The sequence below is a fragment of the Talaromyces stipitatus genome, genomic scaffold (genome assembly GCF_000003125.1).
Source record: "Talaromyces stipitatus ATCC 10500 scf_1105507295487 genomic scaffold, whole genome shotgun sequence".
Lineage (NCBI taxonomy): Eukaryota > Fungi > Ascomycota > Eurotiomycetes > Eurotiales > Trichocomaceae > Talaromyces > Talaromyces stipitatus.
In genome coordinates, this window is record NW_002990120.1 from 540,308 (window position 1) to 552,704 (window position 12,397).

The following is a 12,397-nucleotide window of genomic DNA, read 5'->3' on the forward strand; positions in this document are numbered from 1 at the left end:
GCTCTGTGTGAGCCCTCTGATTGGTGGATTGCGCGCTGGGGACCCGCTGAGCCGCTCTTTCCCTTTGACGCTCCTTCCTTGACTTACTATGGATGCTCGCCGCTGACCGCCTTCCTCCTTTGTCCTAGCCGCACCAGCACAAAGAGCGCGCCAGACCAAAAGGAGAAAAAAATGTCAAGACTCTGGTTGATGCAGGTCCTGGTCTGAATTTCCTCCAATTCACTGTTTCTCGCCTCTTCTACCTTGTCAGATACTAAATGTGAATCTTTGACAACCTCTACATCTTCCAGAACTGGCTGATTCTTTTTTAGACCACTGGAATCATCGTCCTTCCCCATCGAACCAACCTGAGATATTGGCGCCCAGGCCTTTCTCTCAAACCTAGCGACGATACCAATTATCAGGACTACCAAAATGATCTCAGGAATACATGCACAGGCGCTTTTCAAGCGATATGAGCAATTAAAGCTCATTGAATTAAGCAAAAATGATCTTATTGAGGTAGGAACTCTTCATACTCTTGACTCCCTCCATTGGTTGGTGAGTTTCGCGTCACAGGGACTAACGTGTGATTCTACAACTCAGGATCTATTGCGACGGGTAAGCGAGCTCGAAGACGCATACCATCAAGTTAAAATCGAACACGAGCGTGAAGTCCGATATAACCGAGATATACAGCTCCATGAGATGGAGTTGATGGAGCAGATCAAACGTGTTAAAAAGATAATGGTAGATATGACTTTCTCTTGGCTCCGAGAAGAGTACATTTTCTCACAAGACATTTTTCAATCTTCAGGATCGTGAGCCGTTTGTTATTGTTCTCCTTGATGGCGACAAGACGCTATTCCTCGATCAATATGTCCGCGCTGGAGAGCAAGGCGGAAAAGATGCTGCGAATAAGCTGGCTACAGATATGGGTGCATATCTCTCAGAGAATCTCCCCAACGTCGCTTCACCGAAGATAGTCGTTCGTATTTTCGCAAACTTGAGAGGCCTTGGTAATACCTATCACCAAGCCGGCATAATCGATAAGACATCAGTGATGGAAGACTTTGTGCGAGGATTTAATGAGAGCGGCCTGCTTTTCGACTTTGTTGATGTTGGACAGGCGAAGACTAGTGCAGAGGATAAGATCTCAGGTATGTCTTCTGCTTACAGCGTGGCGAGATTGTGTTTGCAGTAAGCTGACGAAGGAAATAGAAACTTTAAAACTCAATATCTATAGCTGTCACTGCCACCAGGTTTATCTCGGGTGTTCTCATACTAACAGCTATACTCAGCTCCTGCAAGAAACAATGGAGGATATCGACCTTACAGGGCGAGTTTCTTTGATTGAGAGCATTCCTGCAGAAAAGGAACTGGATGATTTGAAGGCTTCTTTCCGTGTTGCCAGGTTTTCAGATGTCTTTCGCGATACCAAGATATCTTCAAGCCCCATCGCATCAGTGAAGACGCCAATCAAGGCCCAGAGCGCAATGTTGTCGCCTCACCCAAGATCTGCTTCTTTGACACGGACATCGACAAATACCTCGACGAGCTCTGCTACTCCGACATCTTGGTCATCGTGGGCTTCAGTAACTGCATCAAATCCCGGCGACGTGACTCTTCAGTCCCTAAAGCCTGCTAGTGCTGCGGCAACAAAGACACCTGTTGTCGAAAGAAATAAGCTTGGGCAGCGGATTGATCGCATGGATTTCAAGTCTGTCTCCAAGGAGGAATTGAGTCGGATCAAGAAGATGAAACTCTGCAACCTTTATTACTTGCTTGGAGAATGTCCGAATACCAACTGCTATCACGATCACGATTACAAACTCTCCAAAGAGGAAAAGGACGTTCTACGTGCTGTCGCTCGCATGACTCCTTGTCATTTTGGAATGACCTGCGATGACCCGAAGTGTATCTATGGGCACCGTTGTCCTCAGAGTGAAGTTGGAAAGAAAGAGTGTCATTGGGGCAGCAGCTGTCGCTTCGAGCCTGCACAACATGGAATTGATCTGAACGTGGTCAAAGTCACCAAGATCTAAAAGATCATGAGTGTGTCTCTGACCCCCTCGCTCCCTTGTTAGTCCTTATATTACTCCAAAGACCAACCATTATTCTCCTTCTCTCCTGCTGGTTTTCTTTATTCATTTTTTTTTTTTTTCAATATTGATGGGATTCAAGTGCAGCACTGCGGCGTCTACTGGCTCGCTGCGTTCGGGACTATGGGCGCAATGAATTGGGATCGGCTTTTTCTCTATCTGGAAGTGCTGGCATATTCCTTTCTAGTACTGTATTTTATTCTCTTTTCGTGCAGGTTGCAATCATGTATTAAATCACGCGGGTTATCTTCGGTATGTACGTGTTTTAGGAGAATCTTTTTTCGGGCGGAGCAGTAAAGGGGTATCGACTAGTCTTTTTAAAATACACCTGATTTTATTATCCATTTCATTATGTACAATCGTCATATGTAGGATATGCTCCCATCCTCACTCCTCATTAATTGTAGTGCCAAATAGAGCGAATCTCCTTTCCCAACCCAGGCATTCTCGATTATGTTCGGGACCGACTACAGCGCATTCTCTATCGCTGTCATCCTGGCTGCTGGCATTTGTTCGACACGCGCATCTGACACCCCACTCCTTTACGCAGCATGTGAATGGAAGTTGAGATGGGCCCTTTTGCTGTGTATCCATTCCTGAACTCTTACGCTCCTCCAAGTCACCCCAAAGGATACATAGCTTCTCTTGAAGTCGTATGAAGGTTTCTTTATTTTTGCGTAAACTAAGAAAAGGTGTAATCAGTTAGTGGCAAGGGAAAATAGCTAGCCAAAGAGAAAGAGGTAATACATACTTTACAGCATCAAGTTTGAGTAAAAACTCGGCATCGCTTCCACTAACGAACAACTTTACCCGATCTCGTGGCTGACCAGGAAGGATCTGAGCATCTTCCACGAGAAGGCAAAAGCGCCATTCCCATCTGATCCCCGGTGTTTCTGATGTTATGTCATCTTCGTCGTCACTAGAGGATGAGGAAGAGGATTTGGGTATGTACGGCACCGCGAAATCCGCAATGTTGGGAGGGAAGAAATCGACTACACGAACAGTGGTACGGTATTTGACACATTGAAAGGGTAGACGATATTGTATGTTATCGGGAAGTGAGATATCATGGCTGTCGTTGAGTAGGATCTCTGATAGTTTTCGGCAACCTCTTGCCGGGTCTTTCGCTTGGACTACATTGCGGTTAGCAGTCAAAGGTATGTGGAAGGTAGAGAAGAGTGAGCGACAACTTACTATGCGGATTTGGTCTATTTGATTTGTTCACCGTTCCCGGAATCTCAGTCTGGCCCTCTTCTCTCTGCGGCGGCTTGTTTTGTTGTTTTCGCTGCTCTTGTTGCCTTTTCTGGCGTTGTTGATCCTTTCGCCTTTTTTTGGCATTCTTCTTTGATCCTCCTTCATCTCCGTCGCCAAAATCCTCAGCGAGCTCCCTCTTGTTCGTCCTGTTTTGTTTCCAGTATTCACGCTTTCTTGTCTTGAGTTCGACGATACGGGGATCATCTTGTTGGTTGTCCTCAAGGACTCTGACGTCGACTTTTTCGGGATATTTGTGATCAGTATGCATGACACCTTCCAAAAGGCCGTTCATTTTGTCTGCCTTTACATGCACGTTCCTCAAGAGGATATAGCCGTCTTCATGGACATTTTCTCGTGCATAATACGAATGAGGATCCCAAAGGGTCACCTGCAACGTCATCCGTCCCTTTGGACCCTGCCATGCTCTCTTTTCACGGGTCGGTCGTGTCAAAAACCCAAGACCATCATCAGCTGCACCTTCATCTTCGTCTGACTTGTCTCCATAGTCGAAAAGTGACTTATTTACTGTGTAGTCTGTGACGTAAAGATGTACCCTATCATCCTGATACCACATCTTGACTACATGCACCGCAAGATCGGCAAAGGTGTTCACTGACAAGTCCTTTACCAAAGAAAACCTGTCTTTCTTCTTAGGCTTAGCAGTGGCCTGCCGTACACTTTCGCTTGGGGTTGACGAGGATTCGGCATGGCCTTTTCTTCTCGATGAAGGAGTGGCCGAAACGGTCGATCTGGAGTAGATAGCAGCCTCTAATAGCGTATGTGCGTAGGTCTGTTCTTCAACAGTGAGCGCCTTTGAACCCGGGCTGCAAACTGGCATCCCTAGAGATTCAGGCCCATCGGGTTGGCGGAAGATTGCCCATGAGACATTGTCGGTATTACCGACCACCCCGTGTAATGGTCCATGAAACGGTCGTACCTTGGATTCTAAATCAACACTCTGTTACCACATGGTCCGAATCGAAGCACTTACTCTGAGGCGGCGTAAAAGAATCACATCATTAACCTTGACATCAGGTAGTCGGTGCTCATCGTCGTTGAAGTATTTGATCTTTAGCCCTTTCCATGCTTGGTTCCCCGGACCCAAATCTGAATCTTTGATAGTGAAGGTAGTAACGTAAGAACTGCCTTGCGATCGGCTCTTGGGTAGGCAGTCGACGACCACACCGATCAAGTTATGATACCCCTGAGAACGTTTGGCTGTATCAACACTGACGAAACGCGGTGGGAAAGATGCGGGCATTGTCTAGATTTGTATGATTGTTGATACGCCCCAACACCAGGAAGGCCTTACTTGGACAAATTCATTGCCATGTGCTATGTATCTGCTCGGGTTCGGAATATTTCAAAGTATTTCCACTCACAATATCATCTCTTCGAATCGGAGGTTGTCTTCTGGGGTGACGCGATCCGATAAGCCCTGTCAAACGCGTTGAATTGTCATGTGACCTTATCATGTAATGCAACATATGCTTCCGCTTCTGGAATGGTGTCATGCACTAGGCCGAACAGGGACATCGTAGGTTTAGGGCTAGGGCTAGTGTTCAGCCACTTTATCAGTATCTTTCCAGGAAGATATCGAGTAAGAAAGAACACAACGGAAAGGCTTCCCCAGTCTTCGCTGTTATCTCCGTCAAATATTTGAAAAGACACAGATCTAGTCGGGTCACGTGATTCATGGCAACGGAGACTGACGCGCTTATAGCGTCTTGCCGCGGCTAATTAGCCGGAACAGGGCGCCAAGCCTGGCAGAAAGGAAAAGCGCGGACCAAGGCTGGCTCTTGCCCAGAGCAACCAAACCAAGCTAACCCGCCTTGAGAGCGTCAACACTTTATTCTTTCTCTCCCCCTCCCTCTCTTTCTCTGACTTCTTCCTGTCATCTCCTCCGCTTTTCTCCCAAAACATAACCGCTTTCTCACCCCTGCAGGCTATTTTGATGCACTCATCCTAGAGTCTAGCTTGCAGACTTTCTACATTATCTCTTATCCCTTCTTCCTTCAGCTCAGTCTCAAGTGTTCGCCTTACCCCACTCACACAAAACAGTCACTGACCGTCCCAAACATTCACAATGGCGGACCGTTATATTCCAGAGCATCGCCGGACGCAGTTCAAGGCCAAAAATCAGTTCAAACCCGATGAGCTTCGTCGTCGCCGTGAGGAACAACAAGTTGAGATTCGCAAGCAGAAACGAGAAGAAAATCTTGCCAAGCGGCGAGGTATTCAAACCAGTGATGGCGGCATCGTCGGTGGCCAGGTTGGTGTTGATAGCGACGAGGAAGAGGGTGGCGCTATTGAAGGCGAGGTAAGTCGTAACCTTCATTTTTCTCTTGTTTACCCTTGTCTCCAAGCAATTATTTTAGATCCGTGGCACGAGACAGGGTTTTCTCGTCCCTGCCGGTCGCTATTCCTATTTGGCTACATTCGTTATGTATATTATATATACATATCATGTCAATAGCCGATGAAATCATCTCTTGTACGAAATGGCGCTGACAAAAGAAATTTCGTCCAATAATAGCTCAACGTCGAACTTCCCGAGATGGTAAAGGGAGTCTTTTCAGATCAGATTGACGAACAAATTCAAGCTACCACCAAATTCAGGAAGTTGCTTTCAAAGGAACGCAACCCACCCATTGAACGCGTTATTGAGACCGGTGTTGTTAGCCGTTTCGTCGAATTCCTTCGCTCCCCTCACACTTTGGTCCAATTTGAAGCTGCCTGGGCCTTGACAAATATTGCTTCGGGCTCTGCTCAACAGACTCAGGTTGTTATCGAGGCCGGTGCTGTCCCTATCTTTGTGGAGCTCCTTAGCAGCCCTGAGCCTGATGTACGGGAACAGGCCGTATGGGCTTTGGGTAACATCGCCGGTGACAGCCCTCAATGCCGTGATTATGTCCTTTCTGCGGGCGCTCTTCGCCCTCTCTTGGCTCTTATTAGTGACGGCCGCAAGATGAGCATGCTCCGCAATGCCACATGGACCTTGAGCAACTTTTGCCGTGGCAAGACCCCACAGCCTGATTGGAATACGGTACGTCCTCTAAGCTCCAAGCTATCTTCGTGTTAATAGTTTGACTAATATCTTCTATCAGATCTCCCCGGCCCTCCCTGTCCTTTCTAAATTGATTTACATGCTTGATGATGAAGTTTTGATTGATGCTTGCTGGGCTATTTCATATCTGTCTGACGGTTCCAACGACAAGATCCAAGCTGTTATTGAAGCTGGGATTCCTCGTCGTCTAGTAGAGCTTCTGACACATGCTTCTACTTCCGTTCAGACACCAGCTTTACGATCGGTTGGCAACATCGTTACTGGTGATGACGTTCAGACTCAAGTCATCATCAACTGCGGCGCCTTGCCTGCATTGCTCTCCCTCCTTGGCTCTACCAAGGATGGCATTCGAAAGGAGGCCTGCTGGACAATTTCTAACATCACTGCCGGAAACTCCGTTCAAATTCAAGCCGTTATTGACGCCAACATCATCCCACCTCTTATTAACCTCCTTTCCAACGGCGATTTCAAGACTCGTAAGGAAGCTTGTTGGGCCATTTCCAATGCCACTTCAGGCGGACTGCAAAAACCAGACCAGATTCGCTACCTGGTCTCTCAAGGTTGCATCAAGCCGTTGTGCGACCTTCTTGCATGCCCCGACAACAAGATCATTCAAGTCGCTCTTGATGGTCTAGAGAACATCCTCAAGGTTGGTGAGATGGATAAGGAAGCCACACAAACTGGTGAGGGTAACCTCAACCGCTACGCTCTTTTCATCGAAGAGGCTGGTGGTATGGAGAAGATCCACGAGTGCCAGAACAACGCCAATGAAGAGATCTACATGAAGGCTTACAACATCATTGAGAAGTATTTCTCTGATGAGGATGAAGCTGGTGGTGACATCGACGAGCTTGCTCCTCAGCAAACACAGACCGGTTTCGCTCTCGGCACCAACCAGCAACAACCTGGCGGCTTCAACTTTGCCAACGGTGGTGGCGACTCAATGGACATGTAAACGCATTTTGGAATCATGAAATATCCGACACCGCTATTGCGTCCATTGAATTTGTCGCTATAGTGCGGTCTCAAGTCAACCTGAAAGGCTCACTCCTTTTTTTTTTGTTCCTCGAGTCTAAACTTGATTCCAACTTTCCTACAAGATTTAATTACTGCGGTTATCACATCATGCAACCTCCTCTGGCGTTCTGGCACAACATTATCCTAGGCCTTTTCCCTCCCACCCATTTCTCATTCAAACTGTTTCCTATCCCCATCCTATCGATTATAAATGGTTTGATCCCTTTTTGCTTTATGAAGGTCTAATGTTAGCACGATAAGTAAGATACACAATCATGTAACCCCACGTTTTCTCATGTTATTTTAGCAACTAAACCATCAATTTATGTCGCATCCGATTTTCCTCATATCTTAGGAGTATACTCCCCCCTATATTTTGGACCTCCCTCCCAATCAATCTAAATGACGCCCCAATTCGACTTCATATGCTACTACTCCCTAGTGCTGCCAAGAACAAACAACTGATCAAACATTAAGAAGTAACAAAAAGAGAAAGAGAAAGAAACGAAAATTTTTATATCCTAGGCACACTTTCCAATAATATTCGATTTTGATCCAGAAATCTGAACAAAAAAGAATATATCAATTATTCCTCCATGTTTTCAAATCGCTAAGCGTCAATTTATTGCGACTTTTTCTTAGTACGGTAATTAATTTTGGATCAATTGATTACTCAGTGTATATGTATCGGACGATGGTTAACCATAAAGCATGTGTAAATGCTAAGACGAAAACTATACAGACGATCGTTTCCAGGTTCAGATCAAAGCAAATCAAAAGCAGTGGCATTTTGAAATTAGCTGTCGTTATACACAGAAAGAAAGAGATGAAAACCACTTGAATCCTACAACCGACAAATATAAAAGCTAATATGAACGACAAAGTAAAAGAAGAGTAGAGAACCTGCTACTCCTCCCACAATCCACTTAAATCAAAGCAATACATAAAGAAGAAAGAAAAAAGAAAAAAGAAAAAAGAGAAGAAATCAATCACCCATAACTTCATCTTCATTTTCGTCCCCGTTTTCTTCCTCCCCTGCTTCATCTTCTGCGACGCCATTTTCTTCTCTCTCAGACCCGTCATCCTCTTCACCCCCCTTTTCGGTATTCTCGTTATCGTCGTCAATGTGCTCTTCAACAAGGCCTCTGGCACGAAGATCTTCGTCCTCGTCTTCCTCGACAGCGGCTGGATGAGCATCTGCATCATCCTCAATGGGATCATCCTCTAACTCTAAAGGTTCATCAGGTCTCAATGTCCCCAGGCGAGCGGCTGCGTCTTGTTTGTTCCTTAATTTAGCACTGGTATCGGGCCGTGCTTTACGATCCTCCAGGAATGAGACAACCTCTTTGTAGTTGTGGCCCAGCAAAGATTTGTTCACAAGCAGTTTCTTCTTGAGCTCGCCACGTTGTGAACCCGAGTTATCTATGACACGGCCGATAATAGCCAAAACGATCTTGCCGGTAAGCTCGCACAATCGTTGCTCGGCCAATATTGTTAACCGTAGCCGTTCCGTTGCGACAGACTCGTCTTCGACTGCATCCTCGTCCTGCTCGTCGTTCTCTTCCTCGTCATCTGAGGGCAAATCCTTGAGATCCTGTGCTGATTCCAATAGGCCATTATCATCCTCTACAGAAGAACGAATCTCTTTCTTCAATTTCTTAGCTAAAGATCGTTCAGCGACGTCGTGGAACTTAGAGATGAGGTCTTGTGTCGATGGAGTGACTTCCTGTGCAAGTCCTTGCGTCTGGAAAAGAACATCCTCATCAACCTTTTCTGGTCCACCTTTCACATGCATTCCAATGTTACGCAGTGTACCGAACAGCGTCTGAAGATCCAAGAAGGTCGTTACCGCAGAGAACCGTATATCGTCGAGGATTTTTCTCGATTGCATGACAGCAGTCAGAGTAGCAGCAAAAACATCCCGACTTTTCGCTAAGGTCTCAAAATACGATGTACTGTATTTAGCAGTGCGGGATTTCACTGCGGTCGATAAAGCTTGCACCTTCCACATGAAGTAGAAAAGTAATGTTTTGATACTGTTCACAATCAACTCCGTTTCGAGACCTCGTAATTCCTCATCCGACTCTTCCTCACGGAGTCCACGGTTGACTAGATGAATGAGCGTATTGAAAGGCGCTTCTGAGCTCTGTTTGCGTTTCTTGCCTACGGTACCTGGTACTGTTTCGATAACACTTGTGCAGTCGACGATGCTGGCAAGATTTGCTATTCTTGTAACTGTATTAGAAAGCTCGACCAGAACGTTCTTAGCAACTGATGAGCCGGCTTGAACATTTCGATTCTGCGAAATTGTGCTGAGTGTTTCAATCATATCATCCCAAAGCTCCTGGACTTTGCTTTCCATCGCTTCTTTCATTTCGTCCGAGCTTCGAGCATGTAAGAAGGCAACGCTAGCCTCGACAAGGACATCTTGGTCTGAGTGAGTCAGGAACTGTCTATTTATGTCATTGAGAAGAGAGGTATAGGAAGTCGTGTCCTTCTGTAGGTTTTGAATCTTATCCAAATCGACAAGGTGTTCCAGTCGCAGAACTGCTGAAGCCGCTTCGGGCACGGCACCAAACTTGTTCAACAAGCGTGGAATGATCTGTGTAAGGTGGTGGGCGGTCTCTTCTTGCAGCTCAGGAATCTTATCCGTCAACGACTTGATCTTTTGTCCGCGCTTATTGATATCGGATCGAGCAATTTCTAATATCCGAAGTTTGACCGCACAAACTAACACCTCAAGCAGAATGATATCTTGGCCCTCTTCTAATGCAAAGAATTGTCGGACGTTACTAACCTCGTCCTGTGGAGGTGATTCCGAAATCTGAGAGTGGTCATAGAGAAGATATCCGGCAAGCGATTGCCATTGGGACAGTTCTTTCAAGTGCTGGTAAATCGCTTCAGTCGCGAGGAAGAAACGCGACTCAACTGGCGCACCGGAAAGAGCCTCGACAGTGCCCAGCCGCTGGCGTTCGATTGTCTGATCGTCTCTTTGTCCATCGTACGATTGAAGAATATCAACAAGGCATTTGTACTTGATCCAAGATCTCTTAGGTGCTTCAAAATCATCTTCGTCCTCTTGGTCCCCAAAAGTCTCGTTAATGTCTTCAGCCATCTCTTCCGTGTGTGTTTCATATATTTCCTCAAGATTCGCGGCAAAGAAACGACCGGCCACTTTACGGATACGCGACTCCGCATCGAACACCAACTGGCCGACTTGATCAATCTCAGCGTTCTCCATTAAACCTTGATTTCTAATCAATCCGAGTAATTCGACAGTAGAGGTTCGGACGTTGGTGTCAGTATCCCGCAGGGCCATTTCAACTAGTCGACGAAGGAATCGACCCGTGAACGTTCTAAGTGTAGCGATACTAAACTTGATCTCGTAAATCAGGCGAAGCTGCGCGACAACAGCAAAACGAACCTGTGTCACGGAGTCCGACAGACCCCAGCCGAGGTATCGCACGTACTGGGGTTCAAAGAACATCTCCCTATGAGTCTGAATCCATCGGGCCAATCCAGAGTAACATTCGCTACGAATTTTGAAGTCGACGTCGCGATACCGATGAACCCACATAGTGTCAAATGCTTCTCTGAGAAGTTCTTCAATCACAACTAATTTCTCTTCATTCTCTTGAATCGTATTCTCTATGGTGTTAATCCGACCCTTATTCGCCTGCTTCTTCCTCTTCTCGCTTTCCAGTTGTTTACGAGAGGTAGAAACAGCAGTTGCAATTTCCTCGGCAACGTCACACAAGGCGCTAGCTATCGTTATAGAGCATAGAGTCGCTGTGTGTCTGAAAGCTCTGTTCCCAGAGCTTGACATAATATTGAGCCATGTCTCGGCTTTCAAACCCGGGGCGAATGAGTTGTATAGCAACGAGGAGCGGTGAAGGTTTTCAACCCAGGAGTCGCAGAAGTCAACAATGGTAGATCGGAAGTTGCGAAAGCGTCTGTCCCTGGATATGAGAGGGTAGTCAGAGGGCTCAGTATCGAGGTGAGCCTCTTGAAGGTCCTGGATACGCTGGGGCCAGTGGTCCTCATCTGTTACGTCCGCCGTATCCACAGAAAGATCCGCTCCTGTGGACTGGAGGAAAAGATTGAACAGCACACGCATGCCCTCCACAGGGTCTTTCTCATATTCGGTCACCCATTCCTCTACCACGGCCTCTACATCTTTTTCTCGCTCGAAAAGATCGCCTACATGTAGATGTTAGTGACCCAAATATCGAAAACAAAAATGGATGCCATAACAACCCGAGAAATACTCACCGAACAATCCTTCCGAGGTAGCATGGAAAATTGGCCTTGGCGGAGCACTTCTCTTCTTTGGAGCTGCCTTTTTGGCCTTGCCGTTAGTTGTTGAGCGGATTGCAAGTGACTTTCCGGCGCTGTTAGTCTTTGCTTTCTTCGTAGCACGCGATGGTGTCCGTTTTGCATTGCCTTTCGCACTCTGTCTTCTTTTATTTGCGGCTCTGCGGGCTGCTTTTCTGCGTTCTTTTTCTTCCTCCTCATCTGGGTCTTCGTCTTCAGGGTCGTCCTCAGACTCCAACCCCTCCGCGTCTTCTTCGTCATCGTTCTCCTCGTCCTCGTTCGCTGCCATTCGCTTCCTCTTCTCGGCGGTATTGTTATTTAAGCTAACATCTTGTGAATATAATTGCGGTTTCCTGATTGCACGGCCGGATTTGCGCCGACTGGAAGACCCGCCATTTTGCTCGACGTCAGAAGATCTTGCGTCGGATAAATCCATGGTGTATGCGATTTACGGAGTATCAAATTCTTCAGCAGAAATTCTTGAGGTCGTGTTGGAGACAGTTTTTAAAATCTTATGGAATGGGCGAATCCAAGCGATGGAGGTCAGTCGACCGGAGTGGGATACGCGTCCCGAACGGGTAGAAACGCGGTATTTGAATAGGAATCACTGGTGATTGCAATTGTCAGAGCAATTCTGTATGATAGAGATATCAAAAATTGAATG

At 46.6% G+C, this 12,397-nt stretch overlaps 4 protein-coding genes across 4 annotated transcripts, besides 1 other annotated feature; 2 read left to right on the plus strand and 2 right to left on the minus strand.

Annotated features, from left to right (window-relative positions):
• Positions 1 to 414: 414 nt before the first annotated feature.
• TSTA_054030 (CCCH zinc finger protein) lies at positions 415 to 2,024 on the plus strand (the record flags this gene model as incomplete). The annotated part of the gene is made up of 4 exons (XM_002486958.1): positions 415 to 501; positions 586 to 729; positions 797 to 1,139; positions 1,201 to 2,024. The coding sequence occupies 4 exons, from the start codon at positions 415 to 417 to the stop codon at positions 2,022 to 2,024; spliced, it is 1,398 nt and encodes a 465-aa protein (XP_002487003.1).
• Positions 1,885 to 4,736, minus strand: TSTA_054040 (telomere-binding alpha subunit central domain protein). Its single transcript, XM_002486959.1, has 4 exons — positions 4,327 to 4,736; positions 3,276 to 4,272; positions 2,833 to 3,214; positions 1,885 to 2,763 (listed from the first exon to the last, which is right to left on the minus strand). Exons 1-4 carry the CDS (start codon positions 4,594 to 4,596, stop codon positions 2,469 to 2,471), a joined length of 1,944 nt encoding a protein of 647 aa, XP_002487004.1. The 5' UTR covers positions 4,597 to 4,736; the 3' UTR covers positions 1,885 to 2,468.
• Positions 4,737 to 5,217: 481 nt separating this feature from the next.
• TSTA_054050 (karyopherin alpha subunit, putative) lies at positions 5,218 to 7,847 on the plus strand. Its single transcript, XM_002486960.1, has 3 exons — positions 5,218 to 5,655; positions 5,872 to 6,381; positions 6,443 to 7,847. Exons 1-3 carry the CDS (start codon positions 5,422 to 5,424, stop codon positions 7,355 to 7,357), a joined length of 1,659 nt encoding a protein of 552 aa, XP_002487005.1. The 5' UTR covers positions 5,218 to 5,421; the 3' UTR covers positions 7,358 to 7,847.
• Positions 7,848 to 8,179: 332 nt separating this feature from the next.
• On the minus strand, positions 8,180 to 12,169 carry TSTA_054060 (nuclear cohesin complex subunit (Psc3), putative; the record flags this gene model as incomplete). Its single annotated transcript, XM_002486961.1, has 2 exons — positions 8,180 to 11,619; positions 11,692 to 12,169. 2 exons carry the CDS (start codon positions 12,167 to 12,169, stop codon positions 8,405 to 8,407), a joined length of 3,693 nt encoding a protein of 1,230 aa, XP_002487006.1. The 3' UTR covers positions 8,180 to 8,404.
• Positions 8,365 to 8,404: a sequence feature (A-rich).
• Positions 12,170 to 12,397: the final 228 nt, after the last annotated feature.

What these genes read in the sequence shown, in the direction of transcription:
- TSTA_054040 (XM_002486959.1), bottom strand. Translation starts at nt 4,596, where the DNA reads ATGCCCGCATCTTTCCCACCGCGTTTCGTCAGTGTTGATACAGCCAAA. An exon ending in TTCTTTTACGCCGCCTCAGA is followed by an intron (nt 4,273 to 4,326) that starts GTAAGTGCTTCG and finishes TTAGAATCCAAG; the next exon opens with GTACGACCGTTTCATGGACC. An exon ending in AAATAGACCAAATCCGCATA is followed by an intron (nt 3,215 to 3,275) that starts GTAAGTTGTCGC and finishes ACCGCAATGTAG; the next exon opens with TCCAAGCGAAAGACCCGGCA.
- TSTA_054050 (XM_002486960.1), top strand. Translation starts at nt 5,422, where the DNA reads ATGGCGGACCGTTATATTCCAGAGCATCGCCGGACGCAGTTCAAGGCC. An exon ending in GTGGCGCTATTGAAGGCGAG is followed by an intron (nt 5,656 to 5,871) that starts GTAAGTCGTAAC and finishes GTCCAATAATAG; the next exon opens with CTCAACGTCGAACTTCCCGA. An exon ending in CACAGCCTGATTGGAATACG is followed by an intron (nt 6,382 to 6,442) that starts GTACGTCCTCTA and finishes ATCTTCTATCAG; the next exon opens with ATCTCCCCGGCCCTCCCTGT.